General features: G+C 43.1%; 1 protein-coding gene across 4 annotated transcripts in view; it reads right to left on the bottom strand.

Moving 5' to 3' along the window:
• The window catches only part of PCYT1B (phosphate cytidylyltransferase 1B, choline), a 123,950-nt gene extending 103,377 nt beyond the window's left edge, over nt 1–20,573 (bottom strand). For 3 of the 4 annotated variants that reach the window (XR_014076239.1, XM_081567921.1, XM_081567923.1), the window contains exon 1: nt 14,603–14,946. Coding sequence is in view for 3 of the 4 variants with exons in the window: in XM_081567921.1 (XP_081424047.1) it covers nt 14,603–14,719 (117 nt within the window). In the remaining variant the exon portion in view is untranslated. Of the gene's footprint in view, nt 1–14,602; nt 14,947–20,452 lie in introns of those variants that run through there. The other variant, XM_081567922.1, reaches the window with a different exon arrangement.
• Nucleotides 20,574–24,297: the final 3,724 nt, after the last annotated feature.

Raw genomic sequence — 24,297 nt, 5'->3', positions numbered from 1 at the left:
TACAGTTGGATGGAAGTACAGATATTTCTAACATGTCTCAGCTTGAGGTATTTGCTAGATTCTATTTCAATAATAAAACACTGGTTTCTGAGCCACTAAAGATGTTCCAATGAAGAAAGATTTTCCAAAGAAGACTGATTCTGCAAAGGGGATGACGTCTTTAATAAATAAATAAATAAATATGGAAAAACTGTAAGTATAGCTGTCAATGAGGTGACGGCTTTGCTCATAGATCTTAGTCTCCCACCTTTTTGAGAAATATGTTTCTGTCTTCTTTCCATGGCCCTTCCTCTACAGACTCTTTAAATGTTGTTTCTCATGGTAACATCCTGGAAGATTGTAAAGTAGATTGATTTAACTAGATCTCATATATAGAGAGATAAGCAGATATAGAGAGGATCCGAACTGCTTTAATTACAGCTTTTCATTTTTCTTCCCTTTAAAAACCTGATAGGATGGCTCGGGGTGCTTATTTTCTGCAATCTGTAGGATTATTCTGAGGCACCCTTGCTAGCTAGCAAATTCCATCCATTTCCTTCTGAGTCTAGAAACTGTAAGGCTAGGTCATTGTTAGAAAATGCATCTAGATTAGGCACCATGGATTTTAATTCACAGATTACCTGGCTAGGGCTGGACTGGTCCTAGAAATAAGGCAAGTTTACTTCAAGGGCTTACCTACATTCTCTTTGGGGCTGGGTATACTGACTCTCGGAAGGACCAAGCACACTGAAGCCCTGTTAGCAGCCAAGAGCTGTAACTGTCAATAGATTCTGATACCATTCCCTAGAGTGTTGCCTAATAGATCACCAGAATTATTTAGAAATTGGAAATCTGGGGTAGCCTAAGTGTAAAGATGGTCTGGTCACCATAATAGGGCAAACTCTACCCCTATTGACCTGCCTCTTGAGAAACCTGTATGCAGGTCAGGAAGCAACAGTTAGAACTGGACATGGAACAACAGACTGGTTCCAAATAGGAAAAGGAGTACGTCAAGGCTGTATATTGTCACCCTGCTTATTTAACTTGTATGCAGAGTACATCATGAGAAATGCTGGGCTGGAGGAAGCACAAGCTAGAATCAAGATTGCCGGGAGAAATATCAATAACCTCAGATATGCAGATGACACCACCCTTATGGCAGAAAGCAAAGAAGAACTAAAGAGCCTCTTGATGAAAGTGAAAGTGGAGAGTGAAAAAGTTGGCTTAAAGCTCAACATTCAGAAAACTAAGATCATGGCATCTGGTCCCATCACTTCATGGCAGATAGATGGGGAAACAGTGGCTGACTTTATTTTTCTGGGCTCCAAAATCACTGCAGATGGTGACTGCAGCCACGAAATTAAAAGACGCTTACTCCTTGGAAGGAAAGTTATGACCAACCTAGACAGCATATTAAAAAGCAGAGACATTACTTTGCCAACAAAGGTCCGTCTAGTCAAGGCTATGGTTTTTCCAGTGGTCGTGTATGGATGTGAGAGTTGGACTGTAAAGAAAGCTGAGCACCAAAGAATTGATGCTTTTGAACTGTGGTGTTGGAGAAGACTCTTGAGAGTCCCTTGGACTGCAAGGAGATCCAACCAGTCCATCCTAAAGGAGATCAGTCCTGGATGTTCATTGGAAGGACTGTTGTTGAAGTTGAAATTCCAATACTTTGGCCACCTGATGCAAAGAGCTGACTCACTGGAAAAGACCCTGATGCTGGGAAGGATTGAAGGCAGGAGAAGAAGGGGACGACAGAGGATGAGATGGCTGGATGGCATCACCGACTCGATGGACATGGGTTTGGGTGGACTTAGAGAGTTAGTGATGGACAGGGAGGCCTGGCGTGCTGCGGTTCATGGGGTCGCAAAGTGTCGGACGCGACTGAGCGACTGAACTGAACCACCCCTATTATGATGATCAGACTATCTTTATACTTAGATTTAAAGAATAATATACATACAGAAATGTGCACATATCCTAAGTGTGCAGCTTAGTGAACTTTCACAAGCTGAACATACATAGCACCCAGATCAAGTAAACATCCACTGCCAGCCTCCATCCTGTGCTCCTTCCACTATCTCGACTTCTATTAATAACATCAGAGATTAGCTTGCCTACTTTTAAAATATTTAATAGAAATGGAATTGGGTAGTGTATAGTCTTTCATGTCTGGGCTTCTTTCATTCAATATTGAGTTTGTGAGATTTATCCCTGTTTTTGGAGGTGGTTGTAGATTCTTCATCCTCATTGCTAGGTAGCATTACATTGTGTGAATACACTACAATTTATTTATTCTACTTCTGCTGGGCATTTGGGGAGTTTCCACTTTGAGGCTATTATGAATAACGCTGCTAAGAACATCGTAATACTAGCCTTTGGTGGCCATATGTACAAATTTTCTAAGAGTAGAAGTGCTGGGTCAAATGCATTTATTTTGAATTTCTAAATTTACTACAGAGAGCTTAGACATCTGATCTGCTTCTACTCCTAGCCACAAAAGCAGAAAAATGTGACATGACAGAGCTAAATGTGGCACTTCCCAAAGTGCATCCAAACACATCTTGTTTCTGAATCACCTGGGAGCTGGAGCAGGTGGTTCTCGACTCACTTTCGTGGGAGAACAGTGTTTAGTGACAACAGGGGGCTTTAGAAGTCAAGACAAACCAAATTTTAAATCTCAGCTTTATCAGTTGGTGTTTGATCTTTGGGGAATTACTTAATGCTTGGTTTCCTTATTTATAATGTGGTGAGCAGTCATTCTTATTTCACAAGTCTGTAGCCCGGTTAAACAAGAGAATCCATATGAACCACCTGCCACAGTGCCTAACACAGTGTGCACCATAAAGAGTTATTCCACTCCCCACATGCTGGAGGAAAAGGCATGAGACCTCTAGCCTTGAAACCACCATAGAACAACGACCTTATAACTAAACAATCTGGAGGTGCAAAAGAATTTAGTATTATGTGACTGTGCCTACAAACTCAGGCCCACTAGAGATGAAGCACAGAAGCCTGCGAGTACCAGGAGCAAGCTTTCAACACCATTTGGTCGGCAATGGGCTGTACACCTCATTCATGATGCTTCTATTAACCTATTACTATTATTGTTGTTGCTATTTTTCTCAAGTGCCAGTTTAAGTAGCCCTCAGCATCCTTTCACATTGGCATCAGGTTCAATGTGCATGAATTGCTGAGTGGAACACAAAAACCGCCAAGTCAAAGACTATGGTAGGAGGGAGGAGATGACATTGAAAATCAGTCGTGCTCCATGGGCTGGCCCCGTGTGGCCCCACAGAGTATTACACAGGTGCACACTACCAGGGCTTGCTGCTTTATTTCCTAATCACTGTGTTTTCAAGTGTGCCTTCAAGATTGTTGAGTGCTAAACTGTCTCTTTTTCCCTGAGCGGGGTCAGCTTCCGAAGCCTCCCATACAACCCGGTTCACGCTGGGATAAAGAGAAAGGTAGGAATGTTAAGACAATAATGCTATGGTCTGAGACCAGCAACGCGTAATCAGATTCTCACAAGGTAAAGGCTGTTACCTGGGAGATCATTGGAAGAAAATAGGCCTAGCGTGCAACGAGTTAGTTTGTTCCTATATCACATCCTGCCTCCAGTGATGAGACAGAATAAGTCTTCCTAATTTCACAAAGGGGGCACTGAGCAGCTTAGTGTGGGCACCAGTGAAAGATACAGGAGTCATCACAGGACTGTGGTCTGACCCACTGTTGGACTGGAACCCCAAACACAGTTCTTAGATGGGCAGCAGCAGTTGAAGAAGGCCCCTAGAGTTCAATGCCATACTGTTGGCCTCAAAGAAAACCCAGTATTTTGAACTTCAGTATTATGAAATAGAGAAATTAGAAGGCTATTGTTCATGTTAAAAAGAGATTCAACACAGGTTTCTTTGAAAATGACTAGAACATTCAACACACAATTCAGAATGCATCCCATCTTGCTGAAGAATAAAGCGAAAGACAACAAAAGTGGTATGTACGACATTAATACAAAGTTTCAAAGTATTTTGTGAACATTTGTTATGCACACTTTTGCCAGTGTGTCTTGCCATAAGGTCATTCAACTTGTTTTTACTCTAAATGGATAAAACCAATGGGAGGTGAGGAGTGGGGTAGCCCTGATTGTTGATATGAGCATCAGGTCAAATAGCACACTGAGGTGAACCAAAGATCAGCTATCCAACTCATAGTGGGTGATAGAATTGAGGTCCAGAGAGAAGTGATTTGCTTAAGCTCACACAATAATTAATTCAATGGCAGAATGGATGTTAGAATCAGACTGTGGATTGCAGCAAGCAGAGACTAAGCTGAAGCCTCCTTATCTTGCTAGCATCCAGCCGTTTTGCTGTGGGCCAGTCTGGTACCCATGAGGCTACAGATACGGCTCTGCCTTGATTTGGGGGGTTGGTGTGGAGCCCCAGAGGTCATCAAGAAACAGAAGCGTTTCTGCTCATCAATATCACATCTCATCAGGCATCACTTAGCCTTTCCACCTTCCCCCACCGCCCCAGCCACAGCCTGGAGGCCTATGGAGAGGAAACATTTTGGGGTTGGACAGGCTTTCCAGGCTATCCCATAATTATACTTCTGCACCTACCAGAACCAAGTCACTGTGACTTTGCCTCCACCTTCATGGAGAAAACAGAGGCTATCAAAGAAAGGAGGCTTTCAACTTTAAATACTTTTTCCCCTTATAACTTATTCTTAACCGAAAAGATCCTTACTAGCTTCTTCATCACTACAGTGGGAGAGATGTCTCTTTACCGGAAGAATCAGAAGCCAATTCTTCCACTTGTGCACTGTATCCCAGCCTCTCCAGTCTAATATTCCCTTCATAAGTTTTCCCCATCACTTTCACCTTCTCCCACTGGCTGTTTCTCACTTATATTTAAGTGCAATTATTACCAATTTAAAAGAATGAACTGACCAGAAGCTTTTGCATCTTGGATGGAGGGAAGTATGGAAGGAACAAGAGAAGAGAAAAGCTAGCCTCTCTCAATCTTAAACCCTGATTTGTTCACCGTTGGGTCCTATACATTCTATAAGCTTCTCCTCTCGGTCAAGCTTCTACTCCCCTACTCCCTAAATGCTCTTCAACCTATCTGGCCCCTGATTTCAACACGTCACTGAAACATCACCACTGATCTCTTCTTCCTATGTCCAAAGGAGACTTTCCCTTATTATCTCATGTGATCTCTCTCTGTTGCATTGGGTTCTATTGGATATTACTTCCACAGAACTTATCCTGCTCTTGGCACCCTTGATCTCCCAGATATTTGAAAGATCTGTACTATTTTCATGACCTTTCCTCTATTGGTTCTTTTTTTTATCTATTTTTTTTACTTTACAATATTGTATTGGTTTTGCCATACATTGACATGAATCCGCCATGGGTGTACATGTGTTCCCCTTCCAGAACCCCCCTCCCACCTCCCTCCCCATCCCATCCCTCTGGATCATCCCGGTGCACCAGCCCCGAACACCCTGTATCATGCATCGAACCTGGACTGTTTAAATGGTGTTCCTCAGCATTCCATCCTGGGAAGATTCTGGGATAAAGTAGATTAATTTAACCAGATTTCATGTAGAGACAGGCAGATATAAGGCGCTTTCTAATAGCATTAATTATAGCTCGTCTATTTTACTCCTTTCAAGAACCTCATAGCATGGCTCAGGGTCAGTTGTTTTTCAGAATTACCCTATAGTAGGATTATACTGAGTCACTCTTGCTAGTTAACCATTTTCATCCACTTCTTTTAGCAGTCCAGAAACTATCCAATTCAGTGTCACTCCCACCAATTTCACGACCTCAATTTCACTTCCATCTCCTTCAAACTGAGGTCTCCCAGATCGATATCTTCAGCTCAGAACTCTCTTCTGAGTTCCAAGACAAAACATTCACTAGCCACCTTCAAATGGAAGTCCCCATGGTATCCCCAACATAACTCTCACAACCTGCTATTCCTGGGTGCTCGCATGACACCCACTCACTGCAGCCAGAAAACTGAGTAGTTTTGACACTGCCTCACCTTCAAACTCAGTTACAAATCCTAGGGCATTTATCTCCTTGTTGTTGTTACTAAGTCGCTCAGTCGTGTCCAACTCTTTTGCGACCCCATGACTGTAGCCCACCAGGCTCCTCTGGTCACAGGATTTCCGAGGCAAGAATACTGGAGTGGGTTGCCATTCCCTTCTCCAGGAGATCTTCCTGACTCATGGATCAAACCCACATCTCCTGCATTGGCAGGCAGATTCTTTACCACTGAGCCACCTGGAAAGCCCATTTACCTCAAGGTTTCCCATACCCATCCAATCCTCTCCTTTTCCACTATCCCACCTCTAACTTCAAACTAATTAACTCTTGTGTAGATTGCTGCAATAGTCTACCAAAAAGGTGATTTTTTTTCTGTTATGTGCTATGCGATATGAAATCTATTTGTCATTGTGGCTTCTCAGAGATCATCCTCCACAGGCCTAGGCAGGTATCCAAGCTCCCTCTAAAGCAATATGTGGCAAGTAAGCACTTGAAATTGGCTAGTCTGAACTGAAACGTGTTGTAAGTGTAATAGACACACCAGATTTCAGACTTGGTATGAAGAATATAAAGGGAGTTCCCTGGTGGTCCAGGGTTGGGATTCCACGCTTCCACTGCTGGGGGCCCAGGTTTGATCCCTGGTTGGGGAACTAGGATCCCACAAGCTGTGCAGTCCAGATATTATACTACCCCATTAATTATCTTTATAATGATTATATTTGAAATGGTAATATTGGACTTCCCTGGTGGCACAGTGGATAAACAATCTGCCTGCCAATGCAGGGGACACAGGTTTGATCCCTGGTCCAGGAACTAAAATCCCATAAAGTGAAAGTGAAAGTCACTCAGTTGTGTCTGACTCTTTGCGACTCCATAGACTATACAGTCCATGGAATTCTCTAGGCCAGAACACTGGAGTGGGTAGCCTTTCCCTTCTCCAGGGGGTCTTCCCAACCCAGGGATCAAACCCAGGTCTCCCGCATTGCAGGCAGATTCTTTACCAGCTGAGCCACAAGGGAAGCCACAAATCCCATAAACCGAGGGACAACTAAGCTGTGAGCCACAACTACCGAGCCTGTGCTCTGCAACAAGAGAAGTGACCACAATGAGAAGCTTGTGCATCACAATGAAGAGTAGCCCCCGGTCACTGCAACTAGAGAAAGTCCACACGTAGCAACAAAGACTGGAGAAAGCAAGGCAACCCACTCCAGCGTTCTTGCCTGGAGAATCCCAGGGACGGGGGAGCCTGGTGGGCAGCTGTCTATGGGGTCGCTCAGTCGGACACGACTGAAGCGACTTAGCAGCAGCAGCAGCAGCAGCAACAAAGACCCAGCACAGCCAAAACTAAATAAAATAAAATCTCTTCTCACTAAATAGAGAGGGATAGTAACATTTTATGTACTGATTAAAGTCAATATACTATTGAAATTAATTTCACCTTTTAAAAAACTTTTTAAATTGTGGCTACTAGAAAAATTTAAATTACATTGTATTGCCACTAGGCAGTGATACTCTAGCAGCTGGAGTATGCTACTCACAGTGAGGGCTGAAGATCCCCTAAAAAAAGACCAATCCTTTCCATGTCCACAAACATCTTGGGACCATCAAGTGGCACCTTTTCTTCAAATGCAGGGACTTGTCTTAACTTGGGGATCAGGTTAATGGAGTACTCCCTGCTGGGAAGTACTTCTGCTCAATGGATGAAATATAGCTTAAAGTCTGTAGAAAGCCCAATATATTAAAGCCAAACTTACAAAAAAAGCTCTCTTAAGGATTTCAGGGTCCTGGCATGCTTCCATCCACCAAACTACTGCCTCCTGTTAAATGAAAACAATCTTCCAGGCTGTGGATTACTTGTTTCATTTCTCTCTATAGCACCTGGTGCATTGCTGTGGGTGGAAGTTTCTAAGCAGCTGGTTTACTGTGAATCGTGTTGGTCAGGGACTAAGGTTTCTCTTGGTTACCTCCTAAAGTCCTGCGTCAGTGAATCCTTTAAATCCGCCTCACTGCCTCATGCCATTTCCATTTCTATATGTTCAAACATCAAAATAAAACAAATATTTGATTTATATTAATTTCTTCCAAAAGGAGGTTTGTTGTTGTTCAGTCACTAAGTCACGTCTGACTCTGCGATCCCATTGACTGCAGCACGCCAGGCTTCCCTGACCTTCACTATCTCCCAGAGTTTGCTCAAACTCACGTCCATTGAGTCGGTGATGCCATCCAACCATCTCAAGAAAAGGAGCTTAGCATTAGGCAAATGGGGGGGGGTGTAGTGAAAGAATAAATTTAAAAGAATAGGAAAAACGAATTCATTGACCCCATGTTCAATATGCCTGATTATTATCAATCTGTAAGTAATGGATGTTGCATTTGAACCGAGACCAGCAGGAAGATGTCTAATAATAGCCTTGGGCACAATTCCAGCTGACCACAGTAAATGCCCAAGGAAGCTCGTGTTTGTTTATTTTCACTGACCTAGCACAATAAGTATCTCACTTTTAAAATGTATGCTGGCTGAGTAGCTAAATACATGGTGGGGCTCATAAAGGAAGCTGAGGATGTCTCTGGAAATCTGGTCATATTTTCAAGCACTAGCTGGGGAGCACCCTACATCCCAGCTGACATAATGCACCTTCTGCAAGACAGCAGTCTCTTGGCACTACTCCACTGTGAAGTGAAGCCCAAAATGAACTCCTGCAAACGTGGCACATAGAACCAGCCCTTTTTTATTTCCAAGGCCTTCTCAGTTGATGTGTGGAACATCCATGTTCATGGAACTGATTTTGCAGGCTAGAATTACAATTTCTGTGTAACAGCAGAATGCACTTCTAGAAGAACTTGACCAAGGTCATTAACCAAAAGGAGACAGCTTTCAGGGTGACTGGGTCTAGTTGAAAAGAACTGACCAAAATCATGCAGCTAGTGGTAAATCTGGGCTTCCCTGGTGGCTCAGACGGTAAAGAATCTGCCTGCGATGCAGGACACCTGGGTTCAATCCCTGGGTCAGGAAGATTCCTGGAGAAGGGAATGGCAGCCCACTCCAGTATTCTTGCTTGGGAAATCCCATGGACAGAGACTATAGTCCATGGGATCACAAAGAATCAGACAAGACACAACTGAACCGACTAACACTTCACTTTCCCTGGGCCCAGAGGATTTGCCTAGAGGCATCGACTGAGAGTTGGGGACCTAGGAGGACACAGTCCCTACCCAGGAGGAGTCCCCATCCCTCAGGGGTTGGGTCTCCAAAGAGGGCTGTTACATCCTATCCAAGGCCACTCAGTTTCTCTTTTTGACAGTCCACTTTGTAAGTCACATGGTATCATGTTTAAGAAAGAAAATAGCAAAGAGTGAAAAATAAGTCAAGGACCAAGAATAAAGACTATAACAATGGAAAGAATTCTCAGAAACATCTCAAACCCAAGCCACCACAGTAAAAAAAAAATAAGAGTAGAAATAAGATTACATCCTTAAGGTGTGGGATAGGGTGGGAGGTTCAAGAGGGAGGGGGAATATGTATATCTCTATGGCTGACTCATGTTGACATATGGCAGAAACCAAGACAACAATTGTAAAGCAATTATTCTCCAAATAAAAATAAATAAAAGATTACATTCCTAAGACATAAGCTCTATCATAAAACCTAGGTAATTTTCTATCTCTTTTCTAATTTCCTTATCAGTGTCATTTAATTCTATTTATTCCTCTTTCCTAGAATTTCTTCCAATGGAAAGAAAGGCAGGTGGAAAATCTACAGTTATACCTTCCAGAAAAGTTCTCCCTTGAACATGATTCCATTGTATTTTCAATATCCTCATCAATTTGCTACCTACAAGGGTCTAAAGTTTAGATTGCTTTAAAGTCCTGTCTATCTAGGTATGCTAACTTTCCACTCCCTTTCCTTAAAGGGCTATGCCAGGCTCTGTATTAGACACCAGGGATATAGTGAGGACAAAACAGGTTTCTACTCAACAATCCCCTGGCAAACATAGACTCGCTGTCAAGGAGTTACCCACTGTCTCCCTTCTGTCCCTACTGTACCTGGGAACACATCCCTTTGTCAGCTGAGTCCTTATCAATCTGAATGTAACCAATCTGTTTGTGTGCCGGTGAGATTGTGGAAGCTCTAGGTTCCACAGTACCTTTAGTATCTCTAGATTCCAGAGTACCACAAGGCTCAGAGCTCAGCATGTAGTAGGTACTCAATCACTGTGGGCAGCGTTAACGCGCATCACAACAAACAAACCTCACTATAAAGATTATATACCCAAACACAGGATTTCCCTGGTGGTCCAGTGGTAAGAATTTGCCTTACAATGGGGGGGACTCAGGTTTGATCCCTGGTTGGGAAACTAAGATACCACATCCATGGAGTCACCAAAGATTTAGGGACTAGACAGCAACAAAATCCTGTGGAGCAACTAAGCCCCTGCACCACAACTACTGAGCCTGCACACTCCAGAACCCATGTGCTGCAACTCGCAAGTCTGTGTACTGTTATGAAATATCCTGCGTGCCACAGTAAGACCCAATGCAGCCAAATAAATAATTTTTTAAGTAATAATAATATATAGATAAACATATGTAGACAGAGACACTTGTACATACCTTCTCAAGTGCCAGGCTCAATCACACACACAGTTCATTACAAAAAGGCCATTCTACACAACTGCTGAGATTTAAATAAAGTTTGTATCTATAGACAGTGACATTAAGTCACATTCTGGGACCTGCAATAAACCTTTATGGCCCTTTATTTACCCAGAAATGTCCTTTTCTGTATCTCTAGATAAAGTTAGAGTGAGTTTGGGGAACCAGTGTGTGCCTCAGTTAATACAATCACAACCACTCTGATACATGCTACTCTCTTTTTGAAATAATGTTTTGTTATTGAGTCCTATTTCCTCTAAACTTTATGAATTCAAGTTGGGTAACACGTGGGGGAAGGAGCCTGCCCTCTGAAGGGTTATCTTTCACGTCTTCCATGCCCTTTCCAAAGCTAGTCAAGCAACTCAACAGTCAGACTCTGAGGGACCCACAATTGATGTGGGAAGACATGTTTGGATACTGGGAGAAACACAGAATTTATATACTTTGAAATATGATGATATTAGCAAAGCTAAAGATCAACAGAAACCAGTAAAAAACATAAAAATGCTAGTTTAATATTTTCATTGCCATTCTCTTCAAATTTTGTTATAAGTAGGTAACCTGTGCCTTTGCTATTAAGTGTAAACCTAAATTTAGAATATACCCCTACAATGATCAAATTTTGCTGATAAAAGGTGCTTCCAAAACTTAATAGTGGTTTACAGATTGGTAAATAGCCCCTATTTAAACAGAGCCATTTTTTTATAGACTACAATAATGATGGACAACCGGGAAAATTTTTTATCAAAGCAATCACTTTCACAGTTCAACTTCTGTACATCTTCACACGTGCGTACACACACACACATACACACACACACACACATACACACACACACATACACACACACACACACACACACATACAAGCCAGAACTGCCAAAAAGACGGGAGAAGAATGCACCTCACTTAAGGGTGTGTCGGAGGAGAAAGACCTTCCACTTTACAGGTAGAGTTCTGGGTTCAGATCCCAGCTCTACAGCCCTTCAAAGCAGTGTGACTTTGGGGAAGTCTCTTACCCTCTCTAAACCTCAGTTTCTTCATTTCTAAAATGGTGGGGAGGTGGAGGTGTAACACTGGCAGCTTTGCATGGATCTTGTTACTGACTTATGCCAAAGCCTTTGACTGTGTGGATCACAATAAACTGGAAAATTCTGAAAGAGATGGGAATACCAGACCATCTGACCTGTCTCTTGAGAAACTTGTATGCAGGTCAGGAAGCAACAAGTAGAACTGGACATGGAACAACAGACTGGTTCCAAATAGGAAAAGGAGTACGTCAAGGCTGTATATTGTCATCCTGCTTATTTAACTTATATGCAGAGTACATCATGAGAAACGCTGGGCTGGAGGAAGCACAAGCTGGAATCAAGATTGCCAGGAGAAATATCAATCATCTCAGATACACAGATGACACCACCCTTATGGCAGAAAGTGAAGAAGAACTAAAGAGCCTCTTGGTGAAAGTGAAAGAGGAGAGTGAAAAAGTTGGCTTAAAGCTCAACGTTCAGAAAACTAAGATCATGGCATCCGGTCCCATCACTTCATGGGAAATAGATGGGGAAACAGTGGAAACAGTGTCAGACTTTATTTTTGGGGGCTCCAAAATCACTGCTGATGGTGATTGCAGCCATGAGATTAAAAGACGCTTACTCCTTGGAAGGAAGGTTATGACCAACCTAGATAGCATATTTAAAAGCAGAGACATTACTTTGCCAACAAAGGTCTGTCTAGTCAAGGCTAGATGGTGGTTTCCAGTGGTCATGTATGGATGTGAGAGTTGGACTGTGAAGAAAGCTGAGCACCGAAGAATTGATGCTTTTGAGCTGTGGTGTTGGAGAAGACTCTTGAGAGTCCCTTGGACTGTAAGGAGATCCAACCAGTCCATCCTAAAGGAGATCAGTCCTGGGTGTTCATTGGAAGGACTGATGTTGAAGCTGAAACTCCAATACTTCGGCCACCTCATGCGAAGAGTTGACTCATTGGAAAAGACCCTAATGCTGGGAAGGACCAGGGGCAGGAGGAGAAGAGGACGACAGAGGATGAGATTGTTGGATGGCATCACCGACTCGATGGACGTAGGTTTGGGTAAACTCCGGGAGTTGGTGATGGACAGGGAGGCCTGGCATGCTGCGATTCATGGGGTCGCAAAGAGTCAGACACGACTGAGCGACTGAACTGAACTGAACTGTGAGTTAACCTCCCAGATGAGCTGTCACAAGGGTAAGTGGAAAGTACTTGAATTTTCTTCCTTCCTTTGATTTCCTCTGCCCACTCTCTCAGGCAGAAGCAACCAAGGAGCAGAACAGCTAAAAGGCAGAAAGGGAAGGAAAAGAAGTGGGCACTGACACACAAACCGGAACTGATTGCCCCCTCTTTCTCTCCTGCCCTTTACCTGTCAGGAAGGTGTGTGATTAGAATTTGAACATCGAGTATAACTTTTAAAAAATATATTCTGGGTGATCTTGTAACAAGTAAATACTTGGATCAGTATTGTTGTTCTTGTTGTTTTGCATGCCTTAACCAAGAGTTGTCTAGTGGTTCAAAGGAATCCCTTGGTAACAAACTTATTGGGATGGTTTGTATCCCATGAGAACACAGGTACTACATCATGTATACTGTTCAGCAAGTGGCTTAAGCAATGGGGAGCAGTTAGTAGTAAAGGTTCCTAAGAAAATAGATCTTAAAAAAAAAATAGAAACAGTGAACAAAAGCCCACTGTGCTCTAAGGCAACTTTGTTTTCATGTTTTAGAAACTTGCCCTAAGTCTCCCTTTGAACCCTTAGTAACTATTAAGAAGTTAGAGGATAGACTAGCCTTGGAATCTGTGAGCCCTCATTTTGGGAATTCACAGAAAATGCTACATCACAAACTCCTTTTTGTTAAAAAAAAAAAAACAAAAAAACCTCTTCCCAGGGTCAAACTCCACAACCAATCAAAATATTGCACTTTTAACACAGGGACCGGGGCGGGGGCGTGGGTGGTGGCTATCGCTAGAGAGAGGATAGCTCTAACTAGTCTGTCCCTTGGATCTGAGGGTTCTAAGAAAGGTCTCGCCAAGTTCACCAAGACTTCAGGCCACCCCAAAACCCACTACCCATTTGGTGCTTTTGATTCCTGGAGGATACACGCTGAGGCAGTTGAGAACCAGCCACCTTTCACATTTACTTAAGGAATCACGAGCAGTGGCAGAGAAGTTGATGAAATTTGGGATACCATTCACTGAGATGCAAGGAAGCTTCTGAGTGCTGTTTCCACACTTTGATTATGAAAGGCATGCAGCCCCTTTCCAAGTAAATGTAGCTGTCCCCGGTTCCCACTACCCGAAGAGAAACCCTCCGCAGCACGCTCCGGAAATGTTTACAATTCATTTAAGATGCACATTATTTCTGAACACAATACTGAGGGACACTTTCACTCACGAATTTGAAATTTTCAAACGAACGGGTAAGTTTGGCTTCCATGTCGTTCTCATTTTTCCAAAATTGACATTAGGCACCGAAATTAGTTGAGGACCGAATCATTCCTTAGCTAGAATTTAGAACTTAACAACGGACACTTCCCAAGCTTTGTGGAGAGAATACCATTTTAAAATTGTACCGTAGGAGCTTTATCTTTAGATGAGACTACACCTAAAAGAAAAAAAAAAGCCCATCCCCTCCTCCCAAGGCACAAAAACACAGCATAGCCCAAGCGGCCCGCTTCCTACCCAGCCAATACAATAATGCTTTGTAAGCTGAGAGCAGCCCCCGGTATAGAAGCTAAGTATAAACAGCTGAGAAGGATTAGGCGGTAGCTCCATTCTCATTTACATGAAAATCCTCTAAGCACTGCTTTCCTCACTGGCTGCGGGAGCAGAAGGAACTCTTTTGTGCCATAGCTACGCATACATTTGCATCCTTTGTCTTTACTTACCAGTCGAGGCTGTGGGCATGTGTGCTCTATTTCCTCCATGGTTTCTGAGGGAGGCTCATTGGAAAGGGATTTTGGGATACCTGTTTCTGACTCAGCATCAGTGGTAAGTACTGGCATGGCCAGTGAATGCTCCCTCCAGCTCTACACCCTCTGAGAGTCTCCTCCCAGGCAGCGAATGTTTTCTTTGTCACGTATTTTTCTCTTCCCCACCCATCCCCCTTCTTCATCCCTTCTGTCTTCCCAGGGGAAGTAAAGAGGTTACCCCCTAATCCCCCGCCCCTTTCCTCCTCCGAGAAACCAAAAGGCAAGGCCTCAGTTTATCACTATAACAACCAGACTGCACTGGAGCGGCGGGTGCGGGATACAGTACCTTATTTGCATGGAGCGCGCTGGTTGGCTACTGTCATCATAGTACCACTCCGCCGGGGAGCGGCCGGGCCCCATTGGCTGGCCGGCCGTGCCCACAGGGCCCGAACTTGCTGCTTTTGTTTCTTCTGTTTAATTCAGTTGCAAAGGTCTAGGACCATTCTGGGCCAGGGACCTCGGCTGCACAACCCAGATAAGAAAAAAACCGCGTCCTGAGATGCCCAGCACGCCTCGAGACAGAACATAGCAGATCTTCACTGAAAAAGGACCAAGTCCCTGACAGGAGTGTTTGATGTGCTGTAGTCAGAATTTTGCCAAATAGGAGTCACCCTGAAGACAAAGCCACTTTTGAGTCCAAACTCCTTGTGCCCACAATTGCCAGCTGGCCTCGGAGACATATCAGGGCATTCATTGCGAGCACCTGAGTGTTCACCCCCTTGACTGCAACAACAGCACTGGCAGATCCCCTGAGGCGGTGTAGCCCTGGCATTTACCTCTGGGGCTGCTCTGGGAGGACCTCTGAAGGAGGTAGATTGTCTTTGACAACCTGCCTCCCACCTCTGACTGCCCTCCACAATTGCTTCCTCCCTCAGCCACCCTATCTCCCTCAACCTCCCCAGCTATTCTGAGTTTCCTCAAGGAGGTCTTGCTGTTGTCTGCCCTTCGATACACTCTTCCTTATACCTTTCCTTTGCTCCCATTGCCTAGGTACCCTGCTCTCAGCCAAATGCTCATGGCAATCACAGAAACATCCCAGATGGGGGTATAAAAGATGATGTGCCTTAAAGTCTAAATCGTCCAGGAATAACCACCACTTTAGGAAGACTTTCTGGAGACACACACCCAAAGGAAAGAACTTACAAAGATACTCATTCCAGTGAAATATCACACTTTAAATAACACTAATAAAGATCATGGTATTGGAATTTGCTTGTGGTGCAGTGGTTAGGACTCCTTGCTCTCACTGCCAAGGGCCGGGGTTCGATTCCTGATCCGGGAGATAAAAATCCCACAAGCCCATAGGGTGTGGGGGAGAAAACCTTGGTAATTGCTAGCATTTATTAAGCACAAGCACAGTGCTAGGTACTTTACCTAGATCTTGTTTAATCTTCATAACAACCCAAAGAGGTCGATATTATTATTATCCCCATTTTAATGGTGACAAAACAGAAATTTAGAGTAATTGTTCAGGGCCTCAAATCCGCAAGCAGGGAAACTGGGATTGGAAGGAGGCAGGGGTGGGAATGTGGAAGGACGCAGCAGGTGTACTGGTAGGAAAAATATCTAGGTAGAAATCCTTGGGCTTCTAAATCTTTCATTTTAATCTATAGCAGTGGTTTTCACCCAAGTATGGTCAAGGACCAGCAGCACCAACTTCAGCATCACCTGAGAATTTGTTGGAAATGTAAATTATTGGTCCCTCAAGACCTGGTTCAGTAGGTCTGGCTGGGACCAAAATTTGTATTTCTAACAAGATCCTAGGTGATGCTGATGCTGCAGGTTTGGGGGCCATACCTAGAGAACCAGTAGTCCAAAGAATGGGATAAGAATACCTGCCCTGCCTCCTTCATAGAATTGGGGAGAGCAAATAAGATATCATGCAAAAGCACTTTGTGAATTAGAATGTTCTATAGTAATGTAATGTGGCATTATTATTATGTTTTTAATCACTCTTCAAATTAGCAAAGAGAGCTAACCTTACAAGAAAAACAAAATGGATTCTGCAGGAGATATTTATAGTTTGGTAGTTATAGATCCTGCAACTTCAAATCAGAGTGACATCACTTGGCATTGCTAGATTTAAGAGAACTTCAGTGATGCAGGAATTCCGGTGATACTTGGGTCATCTGAAAAAGGGCATTCCTACCTTATCTGCCCGCCTAGCAGCACAAAATACCTCAAGCTGCAAGTTTGGCTCTACCAACCCCTTTTACTTGAAAGAGCCAACCCCTGCAATACATTTAGGAGTCTCTTTCCTACCTGTACTAGGTGATATGGGAAGGAGATTGTCCACCCAATCTTAATCCTTTCATTGCCTCACAGTAGTGGCTCTCCTAAAGAGCAGTGCCGCAGCCATGGGAACTTGTCAGAAATTCTCGGTCCCCACCCCAGACCTACCGAGTCAGAAACTCAGGTGGTAGAGACCAGGAATCTGAGTTTTAATGAAACCTCTGGGTTTTGGAGGCATTCTGCCACACCTTAAAGTTTAAGAACCACTGCCTAAACCCACAAGATCCATTGGAAATCACCTAGCCCCCAAACCCTCACTGTGCTCCAGGCCACTGAGCTCCCAGCTTGGTTCGTAATTGGTCCTCTAATTCCCCCTTCAGAATGGGAGGCTCACCTGTGCCCATTTAGCAGAGTCTTGATGACTAGTGGAGTCCCTGTGAACCCCTCTTGCCCCAGAGCCTAGACTGTGCGGTTATCCTCCACCTTTTCTGTTGTCAGAGTGGGCAGATACCCCCTTCTTCCCCTCTTCATTCTCCCCTGCCACATCAAAACAAGATGCTGCCTCTGCTTAAGATGTCTTCACTGTGTCACCCAAGTCAGACCTTTAGCTATCAGTACCACTATGTGCTAGATCCAAGTCGAACCTGACACTTTATCCCCTGAACCTCAAAATTTGGACCTCTACCTGCTGTGACGATCAGCTCTATAACTAACTCCATTCCCACTAATCCTACCCCAGCCTTGTCTTGGCTCCTCATGCTCCTCTTCCCATAGCCCAGTAGTTGAAGCTCACATATCTAATGAGGAGAGATAAACTCTTTCAGGCACTGGTCTGAGGGGGCCCTTACCAGATTCACCCACTCTGGGGGTCAGCCTTGGCTGCTATTGCAACCTGATTCAGGAACTTAATACCTGAATGGGTTATTGTAACTTGAGGCTTTTTGATGCTATTAGGATGATTAAGAATGACCAGTTAATTACATAATATGGAATTAAGTATTTCATAATCCTCTAGGGCAGGGGTCCCCAACCTGTGGGATCTAATGCCTGATGATGTGAGATGGAGCTGATGTAGTAGAAATAAAGTACACAATAAATGTGATTTGCTTGAATCACTCCAAAACCATTCCTCCCACCCCAGTCCATGGAAAAATTGTCTTCCATGAACCTGGTCCCTGATGCCAAAAAGGTTGGGGACTGCTGCTCTAGGGCATATATGGGAGGATGACTATAAAGGGATAGCAAGAGGGAGGTTACTGGGGTGATGGAATTGTTCTGTATCCTGATTATAATAATGGTTACACAAATCTATACACAATGTTAACACTGTTTAAAAAAAAAAAAAAACTCCATGGAGGACATTGGTCAGTACATGCTACAGACTTCAGAGAGCTCATACCCTTTGGCCCAGAACTTTCCCTTGGGAATTTATCCCCAAAGAAATAATCAGAAGCTCATAAATAGTTTCAAAGATGTTAATGCTGACTTATTTACTAAAGGCAAAAAAAGAGATACAATTTACAGCCATAGGAAAAATAGTTAAAATAGAAATAAAATACATACATATATTATTATATGTGCATTAAGAATCATGTTTTGAAGAAAAACTAATGCTAGGGGAACGTGTAAAGATTGTGTCGGGTGAGAAAAGCAGACCACAACATATGATTCTGGAAATAACCCCGATTTTGCGATATGTATTAATACATCCTAGAATAAAGCACTGGAAGGAAATAGATCATGATGTTAAGATGGAATTATGGGGGGTTTGGGCTTCTGTTTTACATTTTCCTGCCTATAACAAGTATTTTTAAATGAGCAGGTATTACCCCAATAGTTGGGGGGGAAATGAGCATTATTACGCTTTCTCCCAAAAGGGATCAAGAGCCGGATACGGGGTGCGGGTAAGGCACGCAGAGGTTAGCACACGAACAAACAGAAAGGTGCAGGGACTCCGTGAAAGGAAACAAAATTGACAGTCAAGAGCGATGCTGGCGAGTCCTATCAGCAGTTAGCCGAAGCAAAGGAAGTGTGTTGAAGGCAGGGTGTTCAGAAAATCCCCAGGGAACTTTTGGGGACTGGGCTCTTGCATCTTGCAAACTCGACAAGTCAAGTCGGGCAAGGCTTCGTGAGAACTTGTTAGATTAGCGCTGCCCCTCCCGAGCACCACCATCTTTTCTGGCTACCATTTATCAAGCGCTTCTTATGCTCTTAGCACTATTCTAGGTACTTAGCATGGGCTACTTGTAACCCCCTCAACAGCTGATCAGGTGAGGAAACCGAGTCATAGGGACCTTCGCTTCAGCTAGGAAGAGACCTAAGTATGACATCATTCTTCCCGCAAGCGCTCTTCACTTCAACATCGCATTGCTGGAAATATTCTTCCCAAAGATCTGCAGGGAAAAACTAAAACAGTCTGTTCGGACCAGAAACTGTCCGAGCTTTGCCTGATGCCTCAGGCCTTCCCTTTGTAGTCAATGGGCAGCCAGCACTCGCATCTCTGCTGAGGGATTTATCTGGCCGCCGAAAGCCCCACCCCCGCTCCCCGACTGTACTCTTTCTGCGAGGCTGAAGGGCCAGAAAAGGAACCGCCCACACCCCCAAGAGCTCTCAGCCAATAACTGAGAGGACTCAGTGTATAAATACCCTACTGCGAAGATCCCCTGACGGAGGAAATGGCAACCCACTCCTGTATTCTTGCCTGGGAAATCCCATGGACAGAGGAGCCTGGCGGGCTACAGTCCATGGGCTCGCAAAAAGTCGGACAGGACTGAGCGACTAAGCACGCACCCACACACTCAGTCCTCAAGTGGGATAATTGAGTCTACACTGACTGCCAGAGTTCCCCAGGGGGATTAAGTTCAACTTCCTACGGTGGTAGCTGCTTGACATAGGCCGCAAATTGTACCGGTTATCTTCCTTTCCTTGGCTCCCTTGCCCACACTCCTGTGGGTGTTGCTCAGATTCACCTCCCCATTTAACTACTTGAACTTGAATTCTTGTCTCAGGGTCTGCTTCTAGGGGATCTACAACTAATACCATTTCAGGGTCCTATCATAAAGTTCTAACATGATGTATTTCTTATGACAAATACCTTTCATATCCTCCTCACATGTGGATAAAAATGAGTCATAACAATGTATCCCTATTTTTTAAAAACCAGGCATTACATTTAAGCTTGCTCTTCTTTAAAAATACCTTTCCCTTTTCCTCCATCTTTAATCCCATCATGCTCCTATAAATTTATATCCATTGTACACAAATATTAAGTCAACCATACTGAAAATTTTAAAAGTTTGTATGTCCGTATATACATTATACTGCCTTTCAGGGTGAGGGGGTGGGGATGGGTGATGTGCCTCAAGGCTTTCAGGATCTTAGTTCCTAGACCAAGGATTAAAACCGGGCCCTCAGCAGTGAAAGCACCAAGTCCTAACCACTGGACTATCAGGGAATTCCCTATAGTGATCTTAATATTTATCAAGAAGGCCATATGCGAAAACTTCCTTCATTCCAAATCCTTTCCCCCATTACCAGTGCTCTTGAGTTCACTATTTCTTCCTTTTTTCCTTTACCCGTCATTTTCTTCATCTTCTCAGATTTACTTCAGATAAGGTATATGACTACAAGGAAAGGACATGGAAAGAACAAGTTCACGGAACTTAAGGTTTCCCGGAAACCACTGTGACCATCTATGGAATTTTGTGACTTTCATGGCTCTATATTGAATCAGTTCCCCAGTTTTCTACATGTAGCTGACAGTTTGGACCTAAAATCTGATGTAGTCCAGAAAAAAAAAATAGTTCACCATCTAAATAATGAAACTCAAGAGTTACTCCTTTTCACCCACTCCAGGGAAACTGTGGTGATAAAAGTTTTGGGTAAAGCCTTTGACCCCTCACTTGTTTCTTTCACACAATGACTTCTATCATAATAGCACTCTGGGACTGACAAGTTTTAATACTGAAAAGTTTCAAATGAGCAAACAGATTCAGAGAGGTTAAGTAACTTGAGCAAGGTCATAGAGTAAGTGGCAGAAGTATACTTGAGTCCAGGTCCTCCTGAAGCAAAGTTCAACTCTCTTTTCCACCAGATTACACTGCCTTAACAAGGTCGCTGAGCTGACTCATGCATATCTCATCACCCCCAAATAACCTCTCCACCTCTTTTCTATTGAATCCATGTAACATGAAGCACTCTTCACTTGTATTCATTCAGTTCAATTCCTAACTCTGAAACCATGGACCTGGACTCATTGTAGGGGCTCGAGTTTACAGATGCACTGCCCAATTCACCAGTGGGTCAAGAGGGAGGTTGATACAGGCCACTAGGGGAAAAAATAACGATGGGACAGAAAAAGCAGTAAGTTTCAAAATTTTTTTTTTGAAAAACAAAATCAAGAAGCTATAAAGTGCTTTATTTTATTCTTGACATGGATTTTCTTCTTTTTCCAGCTTCTAGAATAACCAGAAAAGAATAGAATTATTCTCATTCATTTGACCAGAATGTATTGAGTCTGTTATGCAGAGTTTTAAGGTGCTAGGGAGCAACTGCACAGACTCAACATGAGAAACCCACTGCATGAATGAAAATGCCATTCACAAAATGTCACCTATCATCTTATATTTTAAAGAAATAAATATTTGACATAAGTCAGAGAGATGAGCAGGAAGGAGCGCCAGTTCTTAGCACTCAAGGACACCAGACTGTAATGGCTGTGCCTGTGTTTGAGAAGGTCCTAAAAGAGAGAAGTTGATTTTATCAAAATGAAATGTATTTATCTAAATGCTGATATAAAATCAGTTGTAAATATGATATATTTTGTTTTGCTATAGCAAAACAGATAAGATAGCAGCTTTTGTACATAAATTAAAGTTGCCCTTAGCTAAAATAAATCATTCTTATTGACATTAGCAGCTGTGCAGTCAGTAAAGAATTATTGTTGCTATTACTTGGTGGTATTTATAAACACTTTTATTTTCCAAGTGCTTTACAATCACTTATTGTCTAATTAATATCTAATCATCTGTTTACAAGTAATAATCACGCATGTAGAGCAGTTTAATCAAAACTCCAAATGCAGCCACCATCACACTTGAGAATGTTATGCAAATTTTGGTCCCTCCTTGACGGGGCTTGGGTCCAGACATATGGCCAAAACAGATAATACAGCAGAAAAAAAATGAATAAAGATTCCTCGCTTGGATTTGAGCATAATTTGGAATCACAGCTTTTTGCATGCCAAATCTGAATGTCAGCGGGTAAGAATATAGGTAATTTTCAATGCTTAATGACTCAATTACACAGTTATATAAAATTTTTTATTTATTTAAGGCGCAAATGATGATAGTTTATAATACACACTCAAGGGCAGGCATCAATTTAACATGGGAACTGTTAGTCAATCACTGTTTCAGTGATTTTCAGGAAAAGAGATCAAATGTAGCAAAGGTGGCTTGGGGACCTTCAAGGTTAATCTATCCAGGTTCACGTGTAGACCAAGCTATAGCCAGTACAAACCCCTGCCATTCTTAATTATCCACTGTATGTGGATGTACTGCTGTCTCCCTTGGGTCTCCCCAAGTGTTATTCTATAAGCAATTATGGGAACCATGAAAGCATTTTTTAAGCAGATGAATGATATGAATACTAATCCAGCCTTTTTCCTCTAGGATAAATTTTCCTACAAGTCGAATTGCTGAGTCAGAGGACTTGCATTTTTAACGTTTTATATACATTTTTTGGGTTACTTTATCGAGTTGTCCTCCAGAATACGACACTATTTGTCCTCCAAATCAACACTTCTTCTGATAATCCCCAAGAGGTATCTTTCTTGGTTATTGATCTGCCATTACCAGTTTTCTTCCTTCTTGCTTTCTCACCAGGCATATTTTCCCAGTACTGACGCAAATACTGCAGGGTCCTGAGGATTGTGCCAGGGGCTTTCTGGATGTGCTACAAATGTGCTTGACTGGCAAGGGAGGTATCAAATGGATAAATTCATTCACAAGTAAACTATTATTACACTCCTTGGACTTTATACTAATTCATTTGAATAGCTTGGACTCCAAAGTGAAATTATCATCTTGTGAACTCTGTGCTCAGTATCTTTGAATGCTCAAAGAGAGATTTGGTTTAACCTTCGGTATTAGTTTCCTATTGTTGTTATAACAATTTACGACAAATACAGTGGCTTAAAACACCACAAATTTATCATGTTAAAGTTCTTAAAATTGCCATAGGCGATTTAAAGTGCCTATACTTAGTGGGCTAAGCCAATATATCAGCAAGACTGCCTTTCTCCTGGAGCCTCCAGAGGTGACTTTTTCCAGCTTCTAGAACTGCCAGCATTACTTGGCTCACAGCCCTCTTCCTTCCATCTCAAAAACAGCAGTTGCACCCCTCCAGCCTCTGCTTCAGTAGTCACATCTCTTAACTCTCCTGCTTGCCTTTTTCCCTTGAAAAGACGCCTGTGGGACTTCCCTGGCAGTCCGGCAGTTGAGAATCTGCCTGCCATTGCAGGGGACGCAGAGAAACAGGATCCTACATGCCTTGAGGCAACTAAGCCCGCACACCACAACTACTGAGCCCTCGCCATCTGGAGCACGAGCACCGAAACTAGAGAGAAACCCATGCACCCCAGCGAAGAGCCCGCAGGCACAAGGAAGATCCACGTACCACAACTAAAACCCAACACAGCCAAATAAATAAATAAATATATATATATATATATATATATTTTTTGTAAAAGACCCTTGTGATGACACTGGGCCCATGTGGGTAATGCAGGATATTTATTCCCTTCACAAGACCTTTAACCTAATTACACCTGTAAAAACCCTTTTGCCATGAAAAGTGACACATTTCCCAGGTTCTGGGAATTAGGATGTGGCCATCCTGAGGGGGAGGGTAGATCATTCTGCCTATCACACCTTCCTTAGCACGAGCTGGACCTGGTATCTCATCTCCAGATATTGGAACAATACATTGCCTGTAATTTTAATACTTAGTAATTTATGAAACTGTACTCCGTGTCAGGCATAGGCACTGTACCAGGTTTGCAGGAAAGAATCAATGATTAGAAGGGTTTTGTAGTTTGTCCAAAGTCATGGAGCCAGACAATGGCAGAGTGGAGTTTCAAACTCAGGTCTGCTGGACTTCAAAGCCCCTCCTCACCACATGCTTCCTCTGTAGCTCATTTCCCATGCTCTGCTTGGTTCGCTCTCTTTGGCTAGCTTTCTGGTTGAAAGCTTTTCATTTAGTTTGACATTAAATGGTACAACCTAGCTAGATAAAACCTTTTATTAGGCCCCTATAAATCTCCTATTGGACTCATTCAGTAGGTGCCAGTGGAGGATGTCATCTTGAAACACTCATTC

The sequence above is a fragment of the Giraffa tippelskirchi genome, chromosome X (genome assembly GCF_054371585.1).
Source record: "Giraffa tippelskirchi isolate mGirTip1 chromosome X, T2T-mGirTip1v1.2.pri, whole genome shotgun sequence".
Taxonomy (NCBI): domain Eukaryota; kingdom Metazoa; phylum Chordata; class Mammalia; order Artiodactyla; family Giraffidae; genus Giraffa; species Giraffa tippelskirchi.
Note: the sequence above shows the minus strand (reverse complement) of the source record. Positions and strands in the feature narration are given on the sequence as shown.